Source organism: Engraulis encrasicolus, unplaced genomic scaffold (assembly GCF_034702125.1).
Source record: "Engraulis encrasicolus isolate BLACKSEA-1 unplaced genomic scaffold, IST_EnEncr_1.0 scaffold_365_np1212, whole genome shotgun sequence".
Taxonomy (NCBI): Eukaryota; Metazoa; Chordata; class Actinopteri; order Clupeiformes; family Engraulidae; genus Engraulis; species Engraulis encrasicolus.
Genome location: NW_026945660.1, coordinates 1 through 21,412, shown reverse-complemented (window position 1 = coordinate 21,412; position 21,412 = coordinate 1). Strand labels below are relative to the sequence as shown.

General features: G+C 42.5%; 1 protein-coding gene and 2 long non-coding RNA genes across 3 annotated transcripts; 2 read left to right on the top strand and 1 right to left on the bottom strand.

Annotated features, from left to right (window-relative positions):
- Positions 1-8,794: 8,794 nt before the first annotated feature.
- LOC134443750 (leukotriene B4 receptor 1-like) lies at positions 8,795-21,030 on the top strand (the record flags this gene model as incomplete). Its single annotated transcript, XM_063193360.1, has 4 exons — positions 8,795-9,018; positions 19,508-19,616; positions 20,108-20,313; positions 20,853-21,030. Coding segments are annotated over exons 2-4 (489 nt in total), but the record flags the coding sequence as incomplete, so codon positions are not given.
- Positions 10,695-12,404, top strand: LOC134443749 (uncharacterized). Its single transcript, XR_010033730.1, has 3 exons — positions 10,695-11,128; positions 12,109-12,180; positions 12,309-12,404. It is a non-coding gene; the product is annotated as an uncharacterized LOC134443749 (long non-coding RNA).
- Positions 13,083-18,907, bottom strand: LOC134443748 (uncharacterized). The gene is made up of 6 exons (XR_010033729.1): positions 18,740-18,907; positions 18,267-18,421; positions 17,300-17,362; positions 15,326-15,420; positions 13,272-13,432; positions 13,083-13,181 (listed from the first exon to the last, which is right to left on the bottom strand). It is a non-coding gene; the product is annotated as an uncharacterized LOC134443748 (long non-coding RNA).
- Positions 21,031-21,412: the final 382 nt, after the last annotated feature.

Below are 21,412 nucleotides of genomic sequence, written 5' to 3'. Positions count from 1 at the left end.
GTGTGTGTGTGTGTGTGTGTGTGTGTGTGTGTGTGTGTGTGTGTGTGTGTGTGTGTGTGTGTGCGTGCGTGCGTGCGTGCTTTTGTGTGTGCGTGCTTATGTGTGTGTGTGTGTGTGGACTCGCACCAGGGGCAGGGGCAGTGGGAGAGAGCAGACAGGAAACTAGAGCACTGTGGTACTACAACACCTCACTGATATTTTATTGAACACCTGAGATGTGGCAAACTGTGAAACACATACACAAATGTGTGTCCGCACACACTGCAAAACACACACACACACACACACACACACACACACACACACACACACACACACACACACACACACACACACACACACACACACACACACACACACACACACACACAATCTCTCTCTCTCCCTCTCTCATTTTTCTCTTTCTATGCTCTTTGTGTCTCTTTCTCTCTCTCTCCCTCCCTCTCTCTCCCTCCCTCCCTCTCTCCCTCCCTCCCTCCCTCAATCTCTCTCTCTCTCTCTCTCTCTCTCTCTCTCTCTCTCTCTCTCTCTCTCTCTCTCGCTCTCTCTCTTTATGAGGGTGAAGGAGCACCTCATTCTCTCTGCTCTAGCTGTTGCTTGCAACTGTTCACAGTTTCTAGACATGTTGTCACACTTCACTGGCAATAAATTCAAAAGTTCAAAAATCGTTCGTTCTCAAGAAGCTCGTAAAGCTTGTATTATGGGGATTAGTGTGTGTGTGTGTGTGCACGCGTGTGTGATTGTCTGTGCCCGCACATATGTGTGTACGTGTGTGCGTGTGTCTTTGTGTGTGTCTTCTTCAGTTTTATAAATGTGTGCCGCATGTATTGCATTACATATGTGTACTAGTGTGTGTATGAGTTAATTCATGTGAAAAACTGTATTGCAGCAGTATGTGCGTGCGTGTATGTACGCGGAGTACAAGGAGTGTGTGTGTGTGATTGTGTATGTGTGTTTATGTGTATGTGTATGTTTGTGTGTGTGCAGTGTGCTCGTGTGTTTTTGCATGCGTGAGCTTGTGTGTGATGTGGTATTAGCAAGACGTGACAGCTTATAATATTAGCTATTTTCCAAAATCGGGCAGTTAAACCCTCTCCTTCAGAGGTGACCATGGAATCACTGCTATGGTAGGCCTATATGTCTCCCAGCCTTGGGTTTAATGTCAGTCTTGGTGGATGGTGGATAGGCATGGTGGTGGATGAAGCCAAGGGATAGCTATAGTGTTACCGTGCGAACAGGCTGCCGGCATTGAATGCATAGAAAGCGGGGGAAGTAATTGACTATATGTATGGAAGAGCAAGTGGCAAAAGTGGCAAAAGCTGCAAAAGCGTTTCTGGTGCTGAGGGCGTCAAAAACGTTAAAACAGAAGTTGAACTTCAGCTTTAACCCTTCCTTGAAGACCCTCTACTATTGCTTCATTGGTTGTTGCGTTAGCAATGTGTTAATGGCCAAGTTTTAATCTTTACAGTAAGAGACTCACCTCCCCAATTCCATTTGTACCAAAAGGCTACAGCACAATGGACACCGTGGGTAGACCCAATGTTTATCATGTATTTTTAGTTTTCTTTGTCTTTTTATACATCTTTTTAATTGTTTTTTTTTTCCTAATCTGTTGATTAATTTACCTTTCATCATCAGTTTCTTGAATATGGGTATTTTTATTATAATTTTATTAATCTATTTTTTTGTTGTGGCTATTGTTGTTGTTGCACAAGTGTTTTGAGGCATTGGTTGATGGTACTTAAACATTAAATTAAGTATTAAATATTATTATTATTCAGTGTACTTCATATTTTATCATTTGCTCATGAGCTTACTGTAAATACTCCCTAATTCTTCTCATCTGGTCGTCACTGTGATCAGGCAGTGTAGATGTGCAGTGTATTCTGTTGGCCTGGGTGCTGCATTAGCTGTTGATTGCATTAATTCAATTTGTGTAGTGTGACCATATTAGTCTGTGGTATTACCGCTGAAAAGGTCAGTTTGCATGGTAGCATATTTTTGTTGCTGCACATTTGAATGTTATCAACGACACTGCAGCAAATCAATTTAGAATGACCAATTAAATACTCTGGTTAGTCCTCAGGCTACACATCAGTCTGCAACTTAATGTGTCAGACTTTGAGGAAATTACATAATCAACCAAAAGACCAGCTCAAATGAAATCCATACAAAATGATCACAAACATCTCAGAAAACAGAAATAATGTCCTAAAAATATTACAGCTTTGATATATACAACCCATGTAAGCTGACAGAATAAATAGGGAGATGGCTGCTCTTTTCTGTTCTGGAGCACGGTAGGCTACAATGGAAAATGCAATGCTATAAAGCTACCAGCAGGTGGCAGCAATAGGGTAAGCTGCAGCAATGGGTAAGAGCCACTGGAGGGTGCTACAGTTCTTGTTGGTGTTGCTGTTTATTATGTTTGTTTTTAAGGTAAAACTCCCAGTCAGGTGTGTGTGTGTGTGTGTGTGTGTGTGTGTGTGTGTGTGTGTGTGTGTGTGTGTGTGTGTGTGTGTGTGTGTGTGTGTGTGCGCGTGCGCGTGCGTGTGAGTGCGAGAGAGAGAGAGAGAGAGAGAGAGAGTAAGTGAGTGAGTGAGTGAGTGCGTGTGTGTGTGTGTTTGTGTGTGTGTGTGTGTGTGTGTGTGTGTGTGTGTGTGTGTGTGTGTGTGTGTGTGTGTGTGTGTGTGTGTGTGTGTGTGTGTGTGTGTGTGTGTGCTCGAGAGCCTGGGTGATGAAACAGAGCAGAAACCTCAGGACTGATAAACTCCCGAAGACTACTGTTGTATGACCACAGACAACACTTCAAAACAACCTCTGTCCGTCAAACACACATGCAGACACACATCACACACAAACACACACGTGCACACACACACACAGTCCTGGATGAAAATTATGTATCTTTATCATCTACGTAGAAAGGTGTAGCTGTAGCCTGTGAAGACTTACTGAACAAATGCTAATGGTAAAAGTGCGTAGGCCTATGCAATCGTTTCCATGATCGGCATATTAGATAGGCTACCGTTAAAAAATGGACTGGAAGGTCAGCTTATATGCCATTTTAGGTGTTTGTCAAAATCTATGCTGCCCATTCACGTGTATTCTTGTCATGGATATTTACAACCACCCTGAAATGCTGAACATTCACAGACTACATTTTCAAATACGTTTCAAATACGTTTTCAAATACGATACAGGAGACACGCATTTGAATGAATATGGTCACCTCTCACATGCTGTTTATACCCTGTTGGAGAAATGTCCCATTTTAGTTCTTTCTAGAGAGTCACTGTACAGTATGTGAGACATACACTGCCCAGCAAAGGCAAAGTGCAGTAGGGCTAACTACATATTTTGTCATAATTGAGTTTAGACTGATTTAGGCTTGTCGTCATTATGCCCCCTTTATCTAGTGACAAAGCGTTATGGTCCTCATGTGTCCCGTTTTAGAGATATTGCCATGTCAAATGTTCAGAAACTACAATATCCAACCTAATACCAAGGCTTTGAAGGCATTTTCTCAGTTTCAATGTTGGCGTTAGTTACTGCACTTAGCCTTTGTAGGGCAGTTCTATTGTTCAAGGTACTCTGTCCTGGCTAGCTACTGGTTCTTAGTGATGGCCCTCCTTCCATCATTACACAACCTTTGAAAGCAAATATGACAGGTGTCCACCCTCTATTTCAGTTAATCATTATAATAGGCTAGGCCACACCCATGTTCTGTGTGTCTACCGAAAACAGAAAAATGTCTCCTTCACAAACAGATAAAACATGTCCCCTACAAAAATACTACAATGTAAACACAAATATAGAGGACCTAATACCAGTCCGAGTTCAAAATCTATTTTGATGAAAAGAAATACAAAGAAAAGACAACTGCTGAACAGATAGGCCTAATAAAGAAAATGGACTGCATGACAATAATAATTCTGTGGGATAATGACTTCTGGAGGAAGTCTGAGAGTGATTGACAGCTGTCATTACTAGCTCCCACATTCACACAAATTTAAATCCCTCCTTTCCTCCTTCACCTGTCATGCACAAAGGCTGTCCGAATTGTCCCACCACCTCCCCCTACTCCTCCATTTCACTAGATCATCCAGCTACATTTCCACTAAAGGAGGGGGAAAGCGGATCTCATCCCACATGATCTCTGTTTAGAGCACCCTAGGACCGAGGTAACATGCCAAACATGCCTATTGCCTATGCCTACTGTACACCAAGCACTCAAGGGCAAACAGACAGCAATGACAACCTCCAAATGTTTCTGTATTCATCAATGAGCTTCTTAAACTTCACTGGCTGCATTTTCAACCACTCTTCCTTTGCAATATCTTCAACCATTTCAGCGTGTGCAGGATTCTTTCACCTGACAGATGTGTGCTTTGGATTTTTGTCTTGCTGGAGTGCACATGATACTCAAACCATGTGTTCCTGCACATGGTAGTCATTTTTAATTTATGGAATATGACAGCACCACAGGATAATAGTTTTCTGGTAGTTTTTGGCAGTTACTTTGTGAACATGTTTTTTGTGACCCTGTTGACTTTGAAACTGTGCATTTGATAGTTCTGTGAGCTCTTGAACAATATTTTGGTTATTTCAAGACAGCCACATCCCTCTGGAAGATTTAAAGATTGTCTATACACTTTTTAGAGCTCATTAAATCTCTTCTGTGACCCAATTCCCCAGAGCTTTACGAAGCTGCCTGATAATTATGCAAATAGAGGAGTATTCTTTTTACATTTTACACACTTACCTGTAGATGTTTACTTATTGATTCATATATTTATGTACTAGAGTAGTCATCCTGACTATTTTCTTTTAGGCCTACATGAAATGGAGTGTCTTTATTTTAATTGTGTAATGTCTCTAAATGTGTGATGTCCCACCTGTCTTATGTGTCTTTTACATGGTGAAACTGTTTCCACAAGTTTCCATACTTGTGACAATAAAGATTCATTCATTCATTCATTCGTTCATTCATTCATTCATTCATTCATTCATTCATTCATTCATTCATTCATTCATTCATTCATCTGATTTAGGTGTTAGTCTCCTTAGATCACATCCCCTCTCATTACACAAATGTGCATTACCGGGAATGTTGGAATTGGAAAACATTCACCAAATGGACAATATGGTCAAAAAGCTTGTTTGTCTAAAAATATTTGAATTTAATTCTGCTATTTGAAAGTGAATGTAGAAGGCAAAGTTCTGTTCAAAAAGAAGACATCTGCACACTTAAGGTCTTTTTGTGTAAAGCTTTACTTGACTTTCGCAAGTGTGTGGATGTATCCTTTTTGTACAGAAACTTCAACTGAATCCTGCACCTTCTAAACCAGTGGTTCTCAACATTTTTTGTGAAAAAGAAATAAGGTCCGCGACACTGCTTGTCTACTGTGAATTATTTAATGAAGCGCAACGTTTCGACCTTCAGGTCTTCATCAGGCAAAGTGTGCACATTTTTACGATTATGGAATGTACTGTTGATGAACTGAATTGTTTTCATGAATATTTAAATTCTTGCAATGAACATCTACAATTCACATTGGAATACCATGCTAAACGCATTCGTTTTTTTTGGATGTTTTGATTTACAAGGATGGCATGAGTCTGAAAACTGATCTCTTTCGAAAAGCGACCGATCGCAACACCATTCTTCATGGTGATAGTTTTCACCCCAAGCAATTGATAAAAAGTAGCCAATTAGCCAATTCCATCACGTGCGCAGAATTTGTAGCGACGCCTCCACTTATTCTGCACAATCTTCTGGTATGGCCCAGAGATTCCTCAACAGAGGCTATAAGCACACATGGGTAGACACAGCCATGACAAGATTTGATCACGCAACGCAAGAAGAATGCCTTAAGCCAAAACAACGCACCAGTGGCAATACAAAACCATCCACTAGGTGCTGCGTCAGATATTCCCTACTTGCGCATGACTTCAAAAAGGTGATACACAAACATTGGCACATTGTTCAGACTGACCCAAGACTGCAAAATGTTTTCACCACCGCGCCCCAATTTGTTTTTAAACGTGCCCCCAATTTGAAGGACTGCCTAGTTCGGAGCGACACTCGTCCCCCGCCTACAAAACCCCTTCTCAGCCTACCCGATGGCAATTACAAATGTGGAGGCTGCAAAAATGTTTCAGCCATCCACATACAGGCAATTATTTGCCTATCCGAGGTGCAATAATCTGCAGTACCACCCATGTTGTTTATTTAATACGCTGCCCCTGTGGCTTGGCATAGACTATGTGGGCACGACAACACGGGAACTGCACACACGTATCAGTGAACAACGAAGCAAAATCAGGACCGGCGATGAAAAAAGCCCTGTAACCGCCCACTTCAAAAGTGCCGGCCACAGCGTCAGAGGGAATATGTCGCTAAGCTAGTGAAAGTCAATGGATCCGTGTAGCATGCTACAATGCTACACGGATCCATTGACTTTCACTAGCTTAGCGACATATTCCCTCTTTTAACTTGTCTTAAAGCAAGACAACGCTTAACATGAAAAATATGACACTTTACCACCTTTATAAACCCCAGCCAACGATTTTAACTGTAGTAAGCCCCAAAATAGTGGCATACTCCTTTAAGCCATTCTTGTAATTATTTTCATTACCCCCATGGCCTCATCACAAGCCTCACAACGCCGCCTTGACCTCATCATAGGCCCGACAACACCCCCCTTAGTATTACAAAATGAAATAGACTAATGCAACCCAATGGCAACTAAGCACCGCCCCCTCTCAGCAGCATCCTTCCCAACGTCCCTCTAGAGCTCACCCACAACCCTTGGGGGGCTGTACCGCCCCCCTTGAAAAACACTATTCTAAACAGATGAGTGGTAACCTATCACCACAGTCATTTAAGTCAAAAAAGTGTCTGTATGAGTCTGTATTTTTTCTATTAAAAATTAAAATGCACTGCATAACTGCATGATCTATTCTATTTGATTCAGTGTTTTATTCCCCTGTGATTGTCTCGTCTGTGTACAACAGGTGGTAATCAGGGCTTGACATTGGCACCTGCCAACCAGCCAATGCTGGTAAAACTTGGCTGTGGCCAGTATCAATTTCAGTCTCACCAGCCACATTGACAGGTAATTTATTCTTATCAATAAATATCAATTTGTTCTTGCACAAATTGTATGTATTTAAATGCAAACATATTGTAAAGAAAAAAACTGACAACAAAACTCTGGCTAGCAGAATGGCTAGTGACTCAGGAAAACCACTAGCCACAGTGGCTGGTGAGGAAAGAAATTAACGTCAATCCCTGGTGGTGATGCAATAGCCAGACAGTGATGACTGGCATTAGTTGTTCTGGGCATTGCGATCAAGGGACATCCTACTTCCTTTCACTGAGGTGAGGCACGGCTTTAATTAGAATTGTGTGTGTGTGTGTGTGTGTGTGTGTGTGTGCATGCGTGTGTGTGCATGCGTGTGTGTGTGTGTGTGTGTGTGTGTGTGAGCGTGCGTGTGTTTGTGTGTATGCGTCTGTATATATGCACATGCGAGAGTGAGAGACATAGGAGTGTGGTGCATCGTTGGATCAGATGCAGTCTAAAAACCACAAAGATGAGCTCTGTTAATGTTCGCACACTGTATCACCCAACACATAAAACATCCAAACAAGAGGCCTCAGTGAGAGGACAGGTGGGCCTACATTATTGACGTATTACATCACATCACATTCCCTTAAATTACACAACATTACATGACACTACATTACATTACACATTATGTAGGTGTTTTTGTTCAAAACACCTTACTCGTACATGTTATTCCTGGTTTCAGTCCCGGGGATGGGGTGAGGTGCTTTGCTGAAGGGCACCTCCATCTTGTATTAACCCCTTAGCGCAGCAGTATGGCTCTCTATGTCATAGCAATGTTGTTATGATGTAGTTAAGCATTTTCAGCACGTGAATAGGGTCGCCGACGTCCCCAGCTGCAGTATAGGCTACGAGGGACACATATTCTTGACTGAAGTTTCCTTGAGGGAAAAAAAGATGTTAACATACTTGTATGGAAAAAAGTCAACACTACAATTAGTGCAATGGAAACCTTGTCCAATGACGGCAGAATCAAGTGTGGCACTAAAATGCTGAGTTAGTGTGGAAATAAACACTATAATTAGTCCAATGGAAACCTTATTGAATGATGGAAGATTCAAGTGTGGCCAGGGTCGCCGTTAGACATAAGCAGAGTACGCAGAATGCTTAGGGCCCCAACCAGTGCTTGGGGCACCAGTCACTTTGCCCCCAGAATTGGGGCCTCTTAAATTTAGATTGACTAAAAAACGTCATTGAAAGAAATATTGAACTATATCACAAAACATATATTCACTAGTTAGTAGATTGCCGTTATTATTACTTGATTTTGAGGGGGGGGCTTGTGACCAGTTATGCTTAGGGCCTCCCAAACCTTAGCAGTGTGGCACTACAATTTATTTTTATTTGTATTTTATTAAAGGATCCCCATTAGCTTATGCCGTAGCAGTTCGCTAGTCTTCTTGGGGTCCTAATTCCAAATACATGTAACACATCACATTTCAGATTAATAACAATACAGATAGACATGCCTTGCAAAAAATAAATGCTGAGGTGGGGTGGAACTAAACAAGTGTTTTTACCACCTCTCACTCTCACTCTGTGGTTTCCTTTTTCAGTAGAAATGACACGCTTCCTCTAGCTGGGGCTCTAGTGTATAGCAGGAGCAACAGTCCACATACACACAAGCATCAGGACGTGTGTACCGGTATGTGTGTGTGAGTGCGTGAGTGTGTGACACTTGTCAGTGTGTCCGTTGGTCTATATATCCACCACACTGTCTTCCGCTCCAGTCTATTGTTGCCTGATAAAGGATAGACAAGGACAGGACCCAGACCAACAACAACTACAGCAATAGCAACAGAAGCGTTTTCTCAGGACATTCAGCGGAGGTCACAGACCACCATAACAACAACAGCTCCACTGTCCACACCAGCCCCGAATCCAGGTCTGAATTACATTAATAATAATAATAATAACAACAATAATAATAATAACTTTACTTGCATACAGCACAACTCATAGGCTTACAGGACATGCAGCTAAATGTGTGTAACAGTTCTTAACGTAGCATTGCATTACATCACATTAAATCACAGTACATGTTGTGCCTGTGGCATAGACCAGTGTTTCGTAAACAGGGGGCAGGGGCCCACTGGTGGGCCGTATAGGTATTCCAAGTGGGTCCTGAAATCATTTTATGAAAATCAAAAGTATTTGTGTGTGTGTGTGCGTGTGTGTGTGTGTGTGTGTATGTGCTGCTGTTGACTATGTATTTATTGTACTACCGGTACAGTATGTTTTTACTGGCTATTGGGTCAGATGTGGAATGTGAAAATGAAACGGCATTAGACCGTATGGCAGATCTGGGGGTTTTAAATAGCAGTGTGTTCACAGCCATGGTTATAAATGATTTGTCTACAAAGAAACAGAAGTTGGAATATATTTTAAGATTTCAAGCAACATCAACAGAGTAACATTAAACCTAGATTAAAAGAACGACTTAATGTAGCTCCTTCTCCCCATCCCCCCACTACAAATCGCAATGTCTCAGCTTCAACTTCAGGTCTGAATTGCTTACATTACATTAACCGCTTTAAGACACTACCCCTGTTATGAATTAGGTGTTAGCAGAATGGCAATGACCAAGACGTAATGTATTACTAAAGGCCCTGTGTATTGTCACAGTGGTGTAGTACTGTGGAAGCTAAGTTATTTTCAGTGACTATTACAATGTCCCAGTGGCGGAACGGTGTCTGGTAAGGGGCTCTGGGGGTCAGAAACACAGTAGGCCATTAAACAGTAGGATTAAAGTAGACCGTTAATGCAGAATATTGTATTTGGGTCAGTGACATTTTAGTAGTAGCAGACACCAGGGGTACAACCAAAGAAGGTGGATCTAACAAGGAGCGTCATTTTGTTTCTTTTCCGGTATCCACTTTATGTCGGGTGACCTTCGGAGTCCTGAGGTTGAGAATCAATGAAGTCCCCTTAGCGCTGTAGATGGCGGTAGCGCACATCTTGCGCAAACACCTCAAAAAAAGAAGAAGAAGTCTCCCCCTTGGGAGACCCAACTTGAGCACACGCTTTTGCATTGAGTGGGCGTGTTTTGCGATATCTTGCTCTGATTCAGTATTTTTGGTACAACCATGCAACCACACCTAATGTCACTATTGCATGGATTAAATTATTATTTGTTTGTTTGTTTTGAATGCCTGAGTCAAGATGCATATTCTTTGCTTGTATATACATCACCAATTACTAATTAATGTATGGGCATTAGCTGTGACTGTTCCATTTCTTACTAAAAGAATCGTCATTGGCCCTACCTGGAAGGAGCTGGGAGGTCTCAAGGTCTGAAATATGTACAGGTGTGCTGGCTTATAATAACTCAAGCAGTTAGCCTTTCTGCCTTTTGGTTAGCTGTAATTACTTTAAATTATTATTATTATTATTATTATATTTGTGTGTGTGTGTGTGTCTGTGTGTAAGCTATATTATTTATTTGTGGTTCTCCCTGTAGTGTCATGTCTTCAGGGGAACTGGTCAGTGTGTGTGTGTGTGTGTGTGTGTGTGTGTGTGTGTGTGTGTGTGTGTGTGTGTGTGTGTGTGTATGGCGTCATTATGTGGACAAAAGGTCCACGAGCGCCACTTACTGCCCACGCGAGGTATTTTATTCTGCGCGCGCGTGTAGACACTCTCGCGCGCGCGATTTTGCTCTGCGCGCGCGCGCAAACGCTGCCACGCGCGCGCAAACACCATCTCACGCGCGAGAGGTGACATGAATTTCCTCACGCGCGCGAGCAGAAATATGAATATTTAAATAATCTCCTCCCACTGATTAGCATAACCAACGAGGCGGAAGTTTGTTTAGTCTGAAATAATCAGACACAGATCTGAAGAGCAATTGTTGATATCGTTGCTACGGTAACTGCAGCTGGCGTTTACTGACGAGTGGAATGACTCTATTGCTTACCATTTTTATGAAAACATTGTTTTTAATTGTTTATTTCATGGGCGAACTTGTTGAGATTCGCAGACAGCAGATGAGGAATAAAGTGAGTAGACATTTCATCAAATATGCTATGGTTCGTGTCCTGTCAAGCTTCATTTTGCTCACGACGAGTGCGTTTTAAGAGCTTAAAGTTAGCAGGCTAGGCATTTGGCATGATGACAAAGTTGTTTTGCAAAGAAGACCAAAATGCACGTTTACAGAGACCTTAAGTTAACATGTTGTAAGTGCAATGTTTCACTGAAATCCAGCTCCGTGTACTGCATGACTGAGAGACATACCGGTACAAACCTGTTTCCTACGATGGTCCAGTCAGATATTTGTAATGTAGGCTATAAGGATTCAAGTGTGTTTGATAGGCTACTTTTGCTGGTAAGCATTGCAATAAAAGAGGGAGCCGGATAGTCAATTCAAGCGGTCAGATCAGAGAACCTTTATTGAAATCGGTTGGAACAATCATTCATTTTGCCACTGTCGTGTTCTCCATAGCTGGTGATTATGGATTTTGTAGGCTATGTATTCAGCGATCCACAACGGGTATACACAAGGAGGTCTACATAAGTCATTGGATATACACAACTAGAGCTCTAGGTGAATTTAGCCTACATTGCATCAAAGAGCTCACTCTGTGCTTTGGAATGAAATGATGAAGTGGCTAGAAAATGAACCGTGCGCTGAGTATCCAGTAGATGGCGTCGACACACTGTAAATAAACAATGACACTACAATACTGACACAAGCACAATGAATGATTAGGCTAGAAAGATCACTTTCTCAAAGTACTGCAATTACTCCCAGGAAGTTGACTGGTTCGTGGAAAATGGTAGAGCAATACCGGCCTCTTTGAATATAGAGTTGAATAATTGAATCTTTAAGAAGTGACATAAATGGTACAGATCAATACACTGTATTTACCTGCTCTCTGTGTCACTTGGCTAGTACATTTAATGCAATGTGATACCAGTGCAATGCAATACATTTAATAAAAAAGGTGCAGACATTAAAAAAAAAAAAATCTGCCTTCAGTTGCTGATCGGCGGCCCTTGTACGGAGGTTGTCACACACAGCCAACGAAACCACATGGGCAACATGGAAGAGGTCAGTGTGCAGCCCAGCTTGTCTGACCCAAGCCATTTAAGTGGTTAAAGAATTTAGTGAATCCATCTACCGGTACACATGCCATATCTGCAGGGGCCTAATCTGTCTACCTTTTTTACATGTTGCAGCAATTGCCAAAGCTTTTGGGCCTTTGCCTGGATTTCATCACACAGCAGCAATAGGTCTCTAGGACTCTGGTTAGGTAGCCTGTATACACTTTATTTCTGGAAGGTGATGTGGGTGTCATGTTACTTCAGCAAGCAGCACAACGCATACAGTTCATAACATTTCATCCAGGCAAGTTTTTCTCATTTTCATTAAGGGAGCTGCCAATCCCAATAGTGGTAACACAAGTGCAGAGATTTCATGTAGACTATGGAACTCAACTAAAGGGGTCACTAGTAACATAATAATAACAGTAGCAACACCACACGCACAAAGTAAATTGAATAATTGTTGTGAATCCAAATGACCTATTCTTGATGAAGGCACAATCTCTACATTTCTTTGCTGTACAGGAAAAATCAGGCATACTGCATATCGGCAGTTGGTGAGATGGGATTCGTAGGCTATGTTTGGGTTCCACTGCAATCCTGTGCCGTCACAAAGATCTGGCAGATCTTTAAATCCACACATCGTACAGGTTTCCAGGATGTGATTTATTTGTGGCAAATAAAAGACAGTACACCTGAATCAGATGTATTTGTCATAATGCATTTCTTAACCTCAGCAATGGTTTTTAAACAAACCCACAAATGTATATGTATACACTGTATAGTATAAAAGAAGGACTGAAGTGTTACAATATCATACATCACACACACACACGCACACATCGTCGGATCATCTCCTCTTTTGGGGGTTACACATAGCCGCTGCTCAACGGTGGGGGTGATGGCTGCCTCGAACGTGGAGAAGTGTCAAAGTCTTGCTGTAGTGTAGGTCCGCTTTACTTGTCCTTGCCCGCTCTCTCTCACTGTTGCATAGTAGTGTAGTGCTGCCTATTGAAACATGTGGTAGAAATTATGGGAAGTGATAATTTTGTTTATTCTGTTAATACATTCTGAGGTTACTGAGAGGTATGAAATTACCTGCTTAGGATGCCATGGTATGTGAACGGCTTCATTTTTGGCGCAAAATGGTTGATGATGTTGTGGATTATGAGCTGATGTCTGGTGACCTGATGCCATTTTGTTGATGTCCTTCACCTAGCCAGTGTCATTGAGGTCATCAAAGTTTCCGGCCGCCTTGTCTGTAATGACAGGATATAACAGTATTAAGAACATGACATATCACTGTCGCTCAGTAGTATTCTACATCTTGTCCAGACAGTGTAAAATAATTATAATTGTAAAGTGTAGAGTGTTAAGGGTTAACAAACTGGCCACACCCTTGGATGCCAGGCATGTTCTAATCACCACTCAGACTGTGTTTGTAGAGAATCTGAAGAAGACTGTTGAGGTACGTTATCCTGCCATGAAAAAATAAAACGCAACAAAAACGATTCTAAGTGTGCAGACTCCTCACTCTGAAAACTACAGTTGACCTTCGTACTGCACCTGTGTGCACAATCCTCTCCTTCAAGTAAAAGTATTCAAACTACACGGTGACTGTGGTACACTTTTTAGGTACATGTGTGTAGAAAATTTAATTCAGACTTGCGCTTTGCATACGATGTGGTTGTGTTTGGGTATCCGTACACCTGGTAGGAACCCATGTCTGGGTACAGACAAGGGTTTGACATTAATGTTTTGCTCTCCGGCCACAGTTGGGTTTTCCCAAGTCACTAGCCACTCTGGTTTTCTGCTTGCCACATTTTTGCTCACAGTTCTTTTCATTATCTTGCTAAACCAAGAGGGTTAGAGATATGAACACATAATTTCTACATGTACAGTGGCTCCCAAAAGTCTACACACCCCTCTTCAAATGTCAGGTTTTTGTGAAGACAAATAAATTCACAGCTTTTCCCTCCTTCAATCGAAACTATTAATCAATGCAATGCAATGCAAAAATGTACACGCCCTTAAATTAATACTTAGTTGCAGCACCTTTGGCCTTCATTACAGCACAGTCTTTTGTGGGTAAGAGTCTCAGCATGGCACACATTAATATGGCAATATTCGTGCACCCCTCTTTGCAAAGCCCTCCAAATCAGAAAGACTGCGAGTGCAATCTCCCACAGTCAGTCCTCCTCAGATCACCCAACAAGGCTCCCTTCACTTAAAGTATGGTGTTGTTGGGGTGATGTTTTGTGCCAAATATACCCTTTCGAATTATGACCAAAAAGTTAAATCTCGGTGGAGTACATTTTGCAAAAAATACTTCTGTAATCTCCCAAATGCATGTGGGAAGATGTATTATGGTCAGGTGAAACCGAGGTTTAACATTTTGGACATAATTACAAAAGGTAACAACACCTCATTGCCAAGGTAACACCAAGCGTAAAGTGAAGCATGAAGGTGACAGCATCATGCTATGTGATTATCGTTCTTCAGTTGTAACTGGGGCTTAAGTCATGGAGGTTGGAATTTAGAACAGTTCCACAGGGGCCATTGTAGTGGCATAAAGGGGGAGGGGATGGGCCAGTGAAGTTAAAAGTCCATATGCCTCTGTGAATAGATGTGATTTCAACGTAGCCAGTGTGGGGGCCTGGCGTATGTTGGGAGGTAGACTGTTCCAGAGCGTGGGGGCAGCAACACAAAAAGCTCTGTCACCAACAGTACGGAGTCTGGCTCGGGGGATGATGAGATTGTCCTTTTCAGAAGACCGCAGAGACCTGGACTGGGAGTGGGAGAGTTCAGTCCTGTATGACACGGAACATCTGTTGGGCAATCTGAGGAGGACTGTGCAGATGAGATGCATTCGCAATCTGTCAGATTTGGAGTACTTTTTGCAAAGATACGTGTACAAATATTGTCACTTCTATGTTTGCCATGCTGATAGACTCTTACCCAAAAGACTGAGTTCGGTGATAGAAGCCAAAGGTGCTGCAACAAGGTATTAGTTTAAGGGTGTGCATATTTATGCAACAATGTTAATAGAAGTTTCATTTTCTATTCTTCCCTTTTAAAGCTTTAAGTTTGTTTTCTGTCATTTTTTACGTAACAAAAACCTGGAATTTGAACAGGGGTGTGTAGATGTTTACCTCAATCTAACTGCTTCATCCCGTTTCATCTTCCGTCTCGGATTGGTGTTGAGGAGCCTGGTCGGTAGCATACCTGCAAGTGCTTCTTCCACCGCCTGAAAATAAATAATGCAAGAGGGAATAATATAGACCGATTGGTAAGAGTATGCACCAAGCAGCTGAGCTGTCTGCTCATTTCGAGAGCTGTAAACGATTACATTACGGCCATAGAAAGAAGGCTGGCTGCACTGCTGACAAGTTCATGAATCTTGATGTAACAGTGCACGTAATTTTAGCATCAACAGGACGTGACGCAAAAACGTACATCCATTCAACAGGGCAAATATTTGATGATGTTATTACCATCTTATAACAATGACGACTTGGCCTGTATTATAGTTCTCAGAGTCGCCAAGAATGCCCAGCTTCCTGCTTGTTTAGCATGACACAGTAGGTCATGCTCGCATTAATTAGTTAGCCTACTAGCCTACTAAAGGACTTGTATTTATAAATCAACATAAATCCACCGCCAACAACTGAACTAGCCTAGTGGTCTACAGTATATCACGAAAGTGAATACACCCCTCACAGTTTTGCAGATTTTTGAGTATATCTTTTCACAGGAAAGCATTACAGAAATTTCACTTTGACACAATGATTAGTGACCTTTCAACAACATATTTAACCGCTTAAATTTCTTGTTCACTCAGAAAAAAAACAAAATACAGCCATTAATGTTTGAACATGTACTCACAAAAGTGAGTACACCCCAGATTAAAATCCGGTAGAGAAGGGACCGTGTTGGCTCGAATCGTCTCGAAATGAAAAGGGATGACAAGGGAGGTCATCAGTGTGCGTTTCAACCTTTCTTTGCATTGAACTTTTACATTTTGAGTCTGCATCTGGCTTAAATAGATTGGTGTGAGTTTTGAATGCAATCCTATGGAGAATATCATGATCTGCTTCAGTAGTCACAGTGCATGTTGACATGTATGTTTCTTTTAGGTGTATTTCAGATTGGCAATGTTGAAAGCATTCATGCATCCCCAAACCATGTCAGTCCCACTACCATGCTTGGCTTATGAGAGGATACACCTTTTTGTAAAACTCACTTGTTTACCACCACACATGCTTGACACCATCTAAAGCAAATTTGTTTATCTTGGTCTCAAGAGAGATGAACAGACCAAGGATATGGATCACTGGAACCATGTCGTGTGGTCTGAAGAGACCAAGATAAACAAATTTGCTTTAGATGGTGTCAAGCATGTGTGGTGGTAAACAAGTGAGTTTTACAAAAATGGTGTATCCTCTCATAAGCCAAGCATGGTAGTGGGACTGACATGGTTTGGGGATGCATGAATGCTGTCAACATTGGCAATCTGAAATACACCTAAAAGAAACATGCATGTCAACATGCACTGTGACTACTGAAGCAGATCATGATATTCTCCATAGGATTGCATTCAAATCACACACCAATCTATTTAAGGCAGATGCAGACTCAAAATTTAAAAGTTCAATGCAAAGAAAGGTTGAAACGCACACTGATGACCTCCCTTGTCATCCCTTTTCATTTCGTTTCATTTCGAGACGATTCGAGCCAACATAGCCCCTTCTATACCGGATTTTAATCTGGGGTGTACTCACTTTTGTGAGTACATGTTCAAACATTAATGGCTGTATTTTGTTTTTTTCTGAGTGAACAAGAAATTTAAGCGGTTAAATATGTTGTTAAAAGGTCACTAATCATTGTGTCAAAGTTACATTTCTGTAATGCTTTCCTATGAAAAGATATACTCAAAACTCTGCAAAACTGTGAGGGGTGTATTCACTTTCGTGATATACTGTATTTACATGTCAAACATGGCCCACACAGCACAGAAACAAAAGAAAAGAGAAGAGAAAACATTGTAAGCTGGTCTTCGCCATTCACACACTTTGACAGCGTTTCCTAAATTGTGGCAGACAAATGTCTTTAGAGCAAATACCTACCTAGGCTCTTAAACAGCACCTTCCTGCATTCTGGCGTCCAACTTCAGGAATGGGTCATCATCTCTGTATGACAGCATGCACAGAATTAGTGGTCAATATACAACATTTTTATAAAAGTAAGAGTATGCACATCCCACCTCGCTGAGGCCAGGTGCAGGACAAAGGCACGTCTAATAGTGGAAAAGAGTAGAAGTCCACATCCTGTGGCTCCGCTTTGAAAATGTATTCAGGTCATACAACCATGAAGACCCTGTTGGGGGTCAGCTGCTCTATGTTTCCCACAGCCCATTGGTCCCACAGCTTATTCTTGCTGCTCCATGTTCCCACAGTTATTCCCACAACTATTCAAATATAGGCAATATGTTCCACACCTGTTTATTGTTAACACTACTACATAAGCTTGAGGCAGTTTTGAAAACTATCTCTGAACTACAGGAAGCCACATCTTGAGCAGTCACCTAAAGCAGAAATGACAAGATCTGAAACGAACGGACTAATTTGAAAGAAAGGGCCCAGTGCGTTTAAAAAGAGAATGCAGACAGCCTATTTCAGGGGACTCAGAAATACTAGGCAGGGCACAGCATAGAGAGAGATCCAGGAGCGGTGGCGTTTAAACGTGACAGAAATCCAAGTTAAAACTTTAGAAAAGTGAGTTATTAAAAAGTCACTGGACTCGGAGGGAGGAGCAGGCGTGTTTTTCTCTGCCTTTCACACTGACAGCGTCGGCGTGCGCGACCAGTCCTGTTCAAAACCCTCCCCACAGCCAAAGCTATCATGCTACTTTGCCATTCATTTGAAGGAGACACCGCGGAACGGTGCAATTATCTCCAGCACATACATTCATTCTCCAGTCTTGTCTAAATTTAAATGTAGGCTATTCCTATGGCGAACTATTCTCAGTTTATTATTATTATTATTAGAGGGTTGCTAAACACATGTCAGTTGAATATTGACTGAACAAACTAACCTCGGTCTGCGAATGATGATTCTCCTCTTTGGCCTCTCTGAAGTCCAGGCGAAAGTTGGCACAGCATCCTTTATAAGCTTTGTGATAACACGGGTGGTCTTTACAAAACACTGCTTCTCAAAGTGCTCAGAGCAAACCTTGGTCTCAGCGTTGATCTGTAACCATAAATACCAGGGTATGCATTTTAGTTCGTTAGCAAAACAACTTGATTTTGGCACAAGTAGGCCTACGCTACTGGTTCTGGTAGCACAAAATCAGTGGCCATCGGATCGCTTACCACACAATTAAAAGCATAATCTTGAAATAGCGATCTGGAAATATCATATAAATGTAGCGTTGTGTAATTACACATTCATATTTTTTATTTCACCGAGGCATTCGCGTCATTAGGCTACATGAGTCATGACAAGTTTGGCGAGCTAGCTTATTTGTGCTAGCTAATGCGTATGATTGAACATAATTTTGCATCTTACCTTGAAATATGGACCAGGACCCCTCTAGATGTGATTTATACATCCACGGCGAAGTGCCTGCTCTTTGGGGAAACGGTGGAAAGTCTGTCCACGGTAGGATTTTTTTTCTCTTTGAGGACGAACATTTGGGCACACAACAGTGAGGCGCCATGACAGCTGGTAAGTTGCCGAATGTACCCCTGAAGTGTACCCCTCAACGTCTTTAGAACGTTCCGGGTGAATAAGGCGAACATAGACATAGCATATTGACACAATGTTTTCATCCACCAAAAAATAAAATGGTTTTACGAATAAATATGTGAATGCCCTTGTCAGCAGCAGCCGTGAGTTGCGTTTCAGTTGTGTTTCAAAGGTGGTCGGTTGCAGTCACCGTAGCAACGATAGTCTATCAACAATTGAGATCTGAGCTCTCTGTGTTTGACTATTATGGACTAAACAAACTTCCGCTTCATTTGTTATGCTAACCAGTGGGAGGAGATAATTTAAATATTCATATTTCTGCTCGCGCGCGTGAGGAAATTCATGTCACCTCTCACGCGTGAGACGGTGTTTGTGCGCGCGTGGCAGCGTTTGTGCGCGCGCAGAGCAAGCGCGCGCGACTGTGTCTACGCGCGCGCGCAGAATAAAATACCTCGCGTATGCAGTAAGTGGCGCTCGTGGACCTTTTGTCCCGATTATGACACCATATGTGTGTGTGTGTGTGTGTGTGTGTGTGTGTGTGTGTGTGTGTGTGTGAGCTATATTATTTATTTGTGTTTCCCCCTGTAGTGCCATGTCTGCAGGGGAGCTGGTCAGTGTGTCTGTGCGCGCGCTCGTGTGTTTGGTGGCGCTGATCGGGAACCTGCTGGTGCTGATTCTGTTGCCACGACATCTGAAGGTAATCACACCTTCCTCATTTTTTCAAGTACGTACAGAATTGTTTGGGCTTTCTGCCTTTACCTGCCAGGACAGTACGAAATATGACAGCAAATGAGAAGGGAGAAGGGTTGGGAGATTTATTCCCAGCTAGGATTGGAACCTTGAACTTTGGTAAACAATCATAACTTTAAAATGATTAATATCAATATAAATTGCTGCAGTTTGTAATGGCGTTGAGTGATGTGCTGTGTAAACTCACTAGTGTGTCTGGTGTGTGTGTGTTTGTGTGTGTGTGTGTGTGTGTGTGTGTGTGTGTGTGTGTGTGTGTGTGTGTGTGTGTGTGTGTGTGTGTGTAATGTGTATAATGTGTGTAATGTGTGTTATTCGTCCATAGGCTAAGAAGGATAACTTCACGCTGCGCCTGATGCTGCACCTGGCTGTGTGTGATGTGCTGTGTATATTCAGTAGTGTGTGTTTGTAATGTGTATAATGTGTGTGTGTCGTCCACAGGCTAAGAAGGATAGCTTCACGCTGCGTCTGATGCTGCACCTGGCTGTGTGTGATGTGCTGTGTATGCTGACGGTGCCGGTCTGGATGTACGGGATGCAGTACGGCTGGGACTCACTGGGCCTTCGCACCTGCCAGACAGCCTGCTACATAGCATTCACCTGCCTCAGCGTCAGCACTATGGCCGTATCACTAATGAGTGTGCACAGGTACCGTGTGTGTGTGTGTCTGTGTGTGTGTGACGTTGCATTCGTCTGCCTGGCTTGAACGAAATGTCTTTGTGGTGAATGAAACGTCCTCTTTACGAAACATCTTTAGGTCTTCTACGAAACGTCTCAATTTTTGGTAACGTGCGTTGAACGAATCGTCTGTCCCCCCTATTTGTCTGTCTGAGAGTCTGCATTCTCACCTTATCACTTATTAGTACGCCTATGACCATAGACAGGTACTGTGTGTGTGTGCATGCCTGTATATTAGCGTTATTGTGGTAGCCGTGTCACTGAAGGCAGGTACGTGTGTGTGTGTGTGTGTGTGTGTGTGTGTGTGTGTGTGTGTGTGCACATGTGCGCAGGCGTGCTTGCATGTGTCTTAGCATTACCATGTCACTGAAGACAGTGTGCACATGTGTGTGTGTGTATATGCGTTCATGCACGCATGCATGTGTCTTAGTGTTATCGTGGTAACTGTGTCACTGAAGACAGGTACTTTGTGTGTGTGTGTGTGTGTATGCGCGTGTGAGTGTCTGCAGGTACGTGCAGGTGTTATACCGGCGGCAGTGGGAGCGTCTGGGTGTGCGGGGGGAGGGGATTCTGCTGGCTAGCATCTGGTTGGCCAGCTGCCTCTCCGCTATCCCCTCCGTCAGTCTCTACACCCTCCTCCATGACGACAACAACCATGGCAACAACAACAGCAGCAGCACACTGACGGTGGGTCAAGTGATCTCCATCAAAGTAGATTTGTGCACATCCCACCCAATGGGTCGGGTGCAGGGCAATAAAATAATAAATCCAAGACGAGTAAATAAAGTCCGCAACATTGCTTGACTTCTGTGTTGAATTTAATGACAAGAACGGAATGTTTCGACCCTCCGGTCTTCATCAGGCAAAAAAGTGTCACTTTGCCTGATGAAAACCTGAGGGTCAAAACGTTGCATTAAGGATTCTTGGTATTTTGTAACAGCAAGGATGTAGCAATTGCATCCTAGACAATTCTACAAAGAAGGGTGTGGTGCTCGACAAGTACCGATGACGGAATACTCAAGAAATGGGCGTAGCTCACACTAGCAAGGGGAGCACACTTCACATTGGA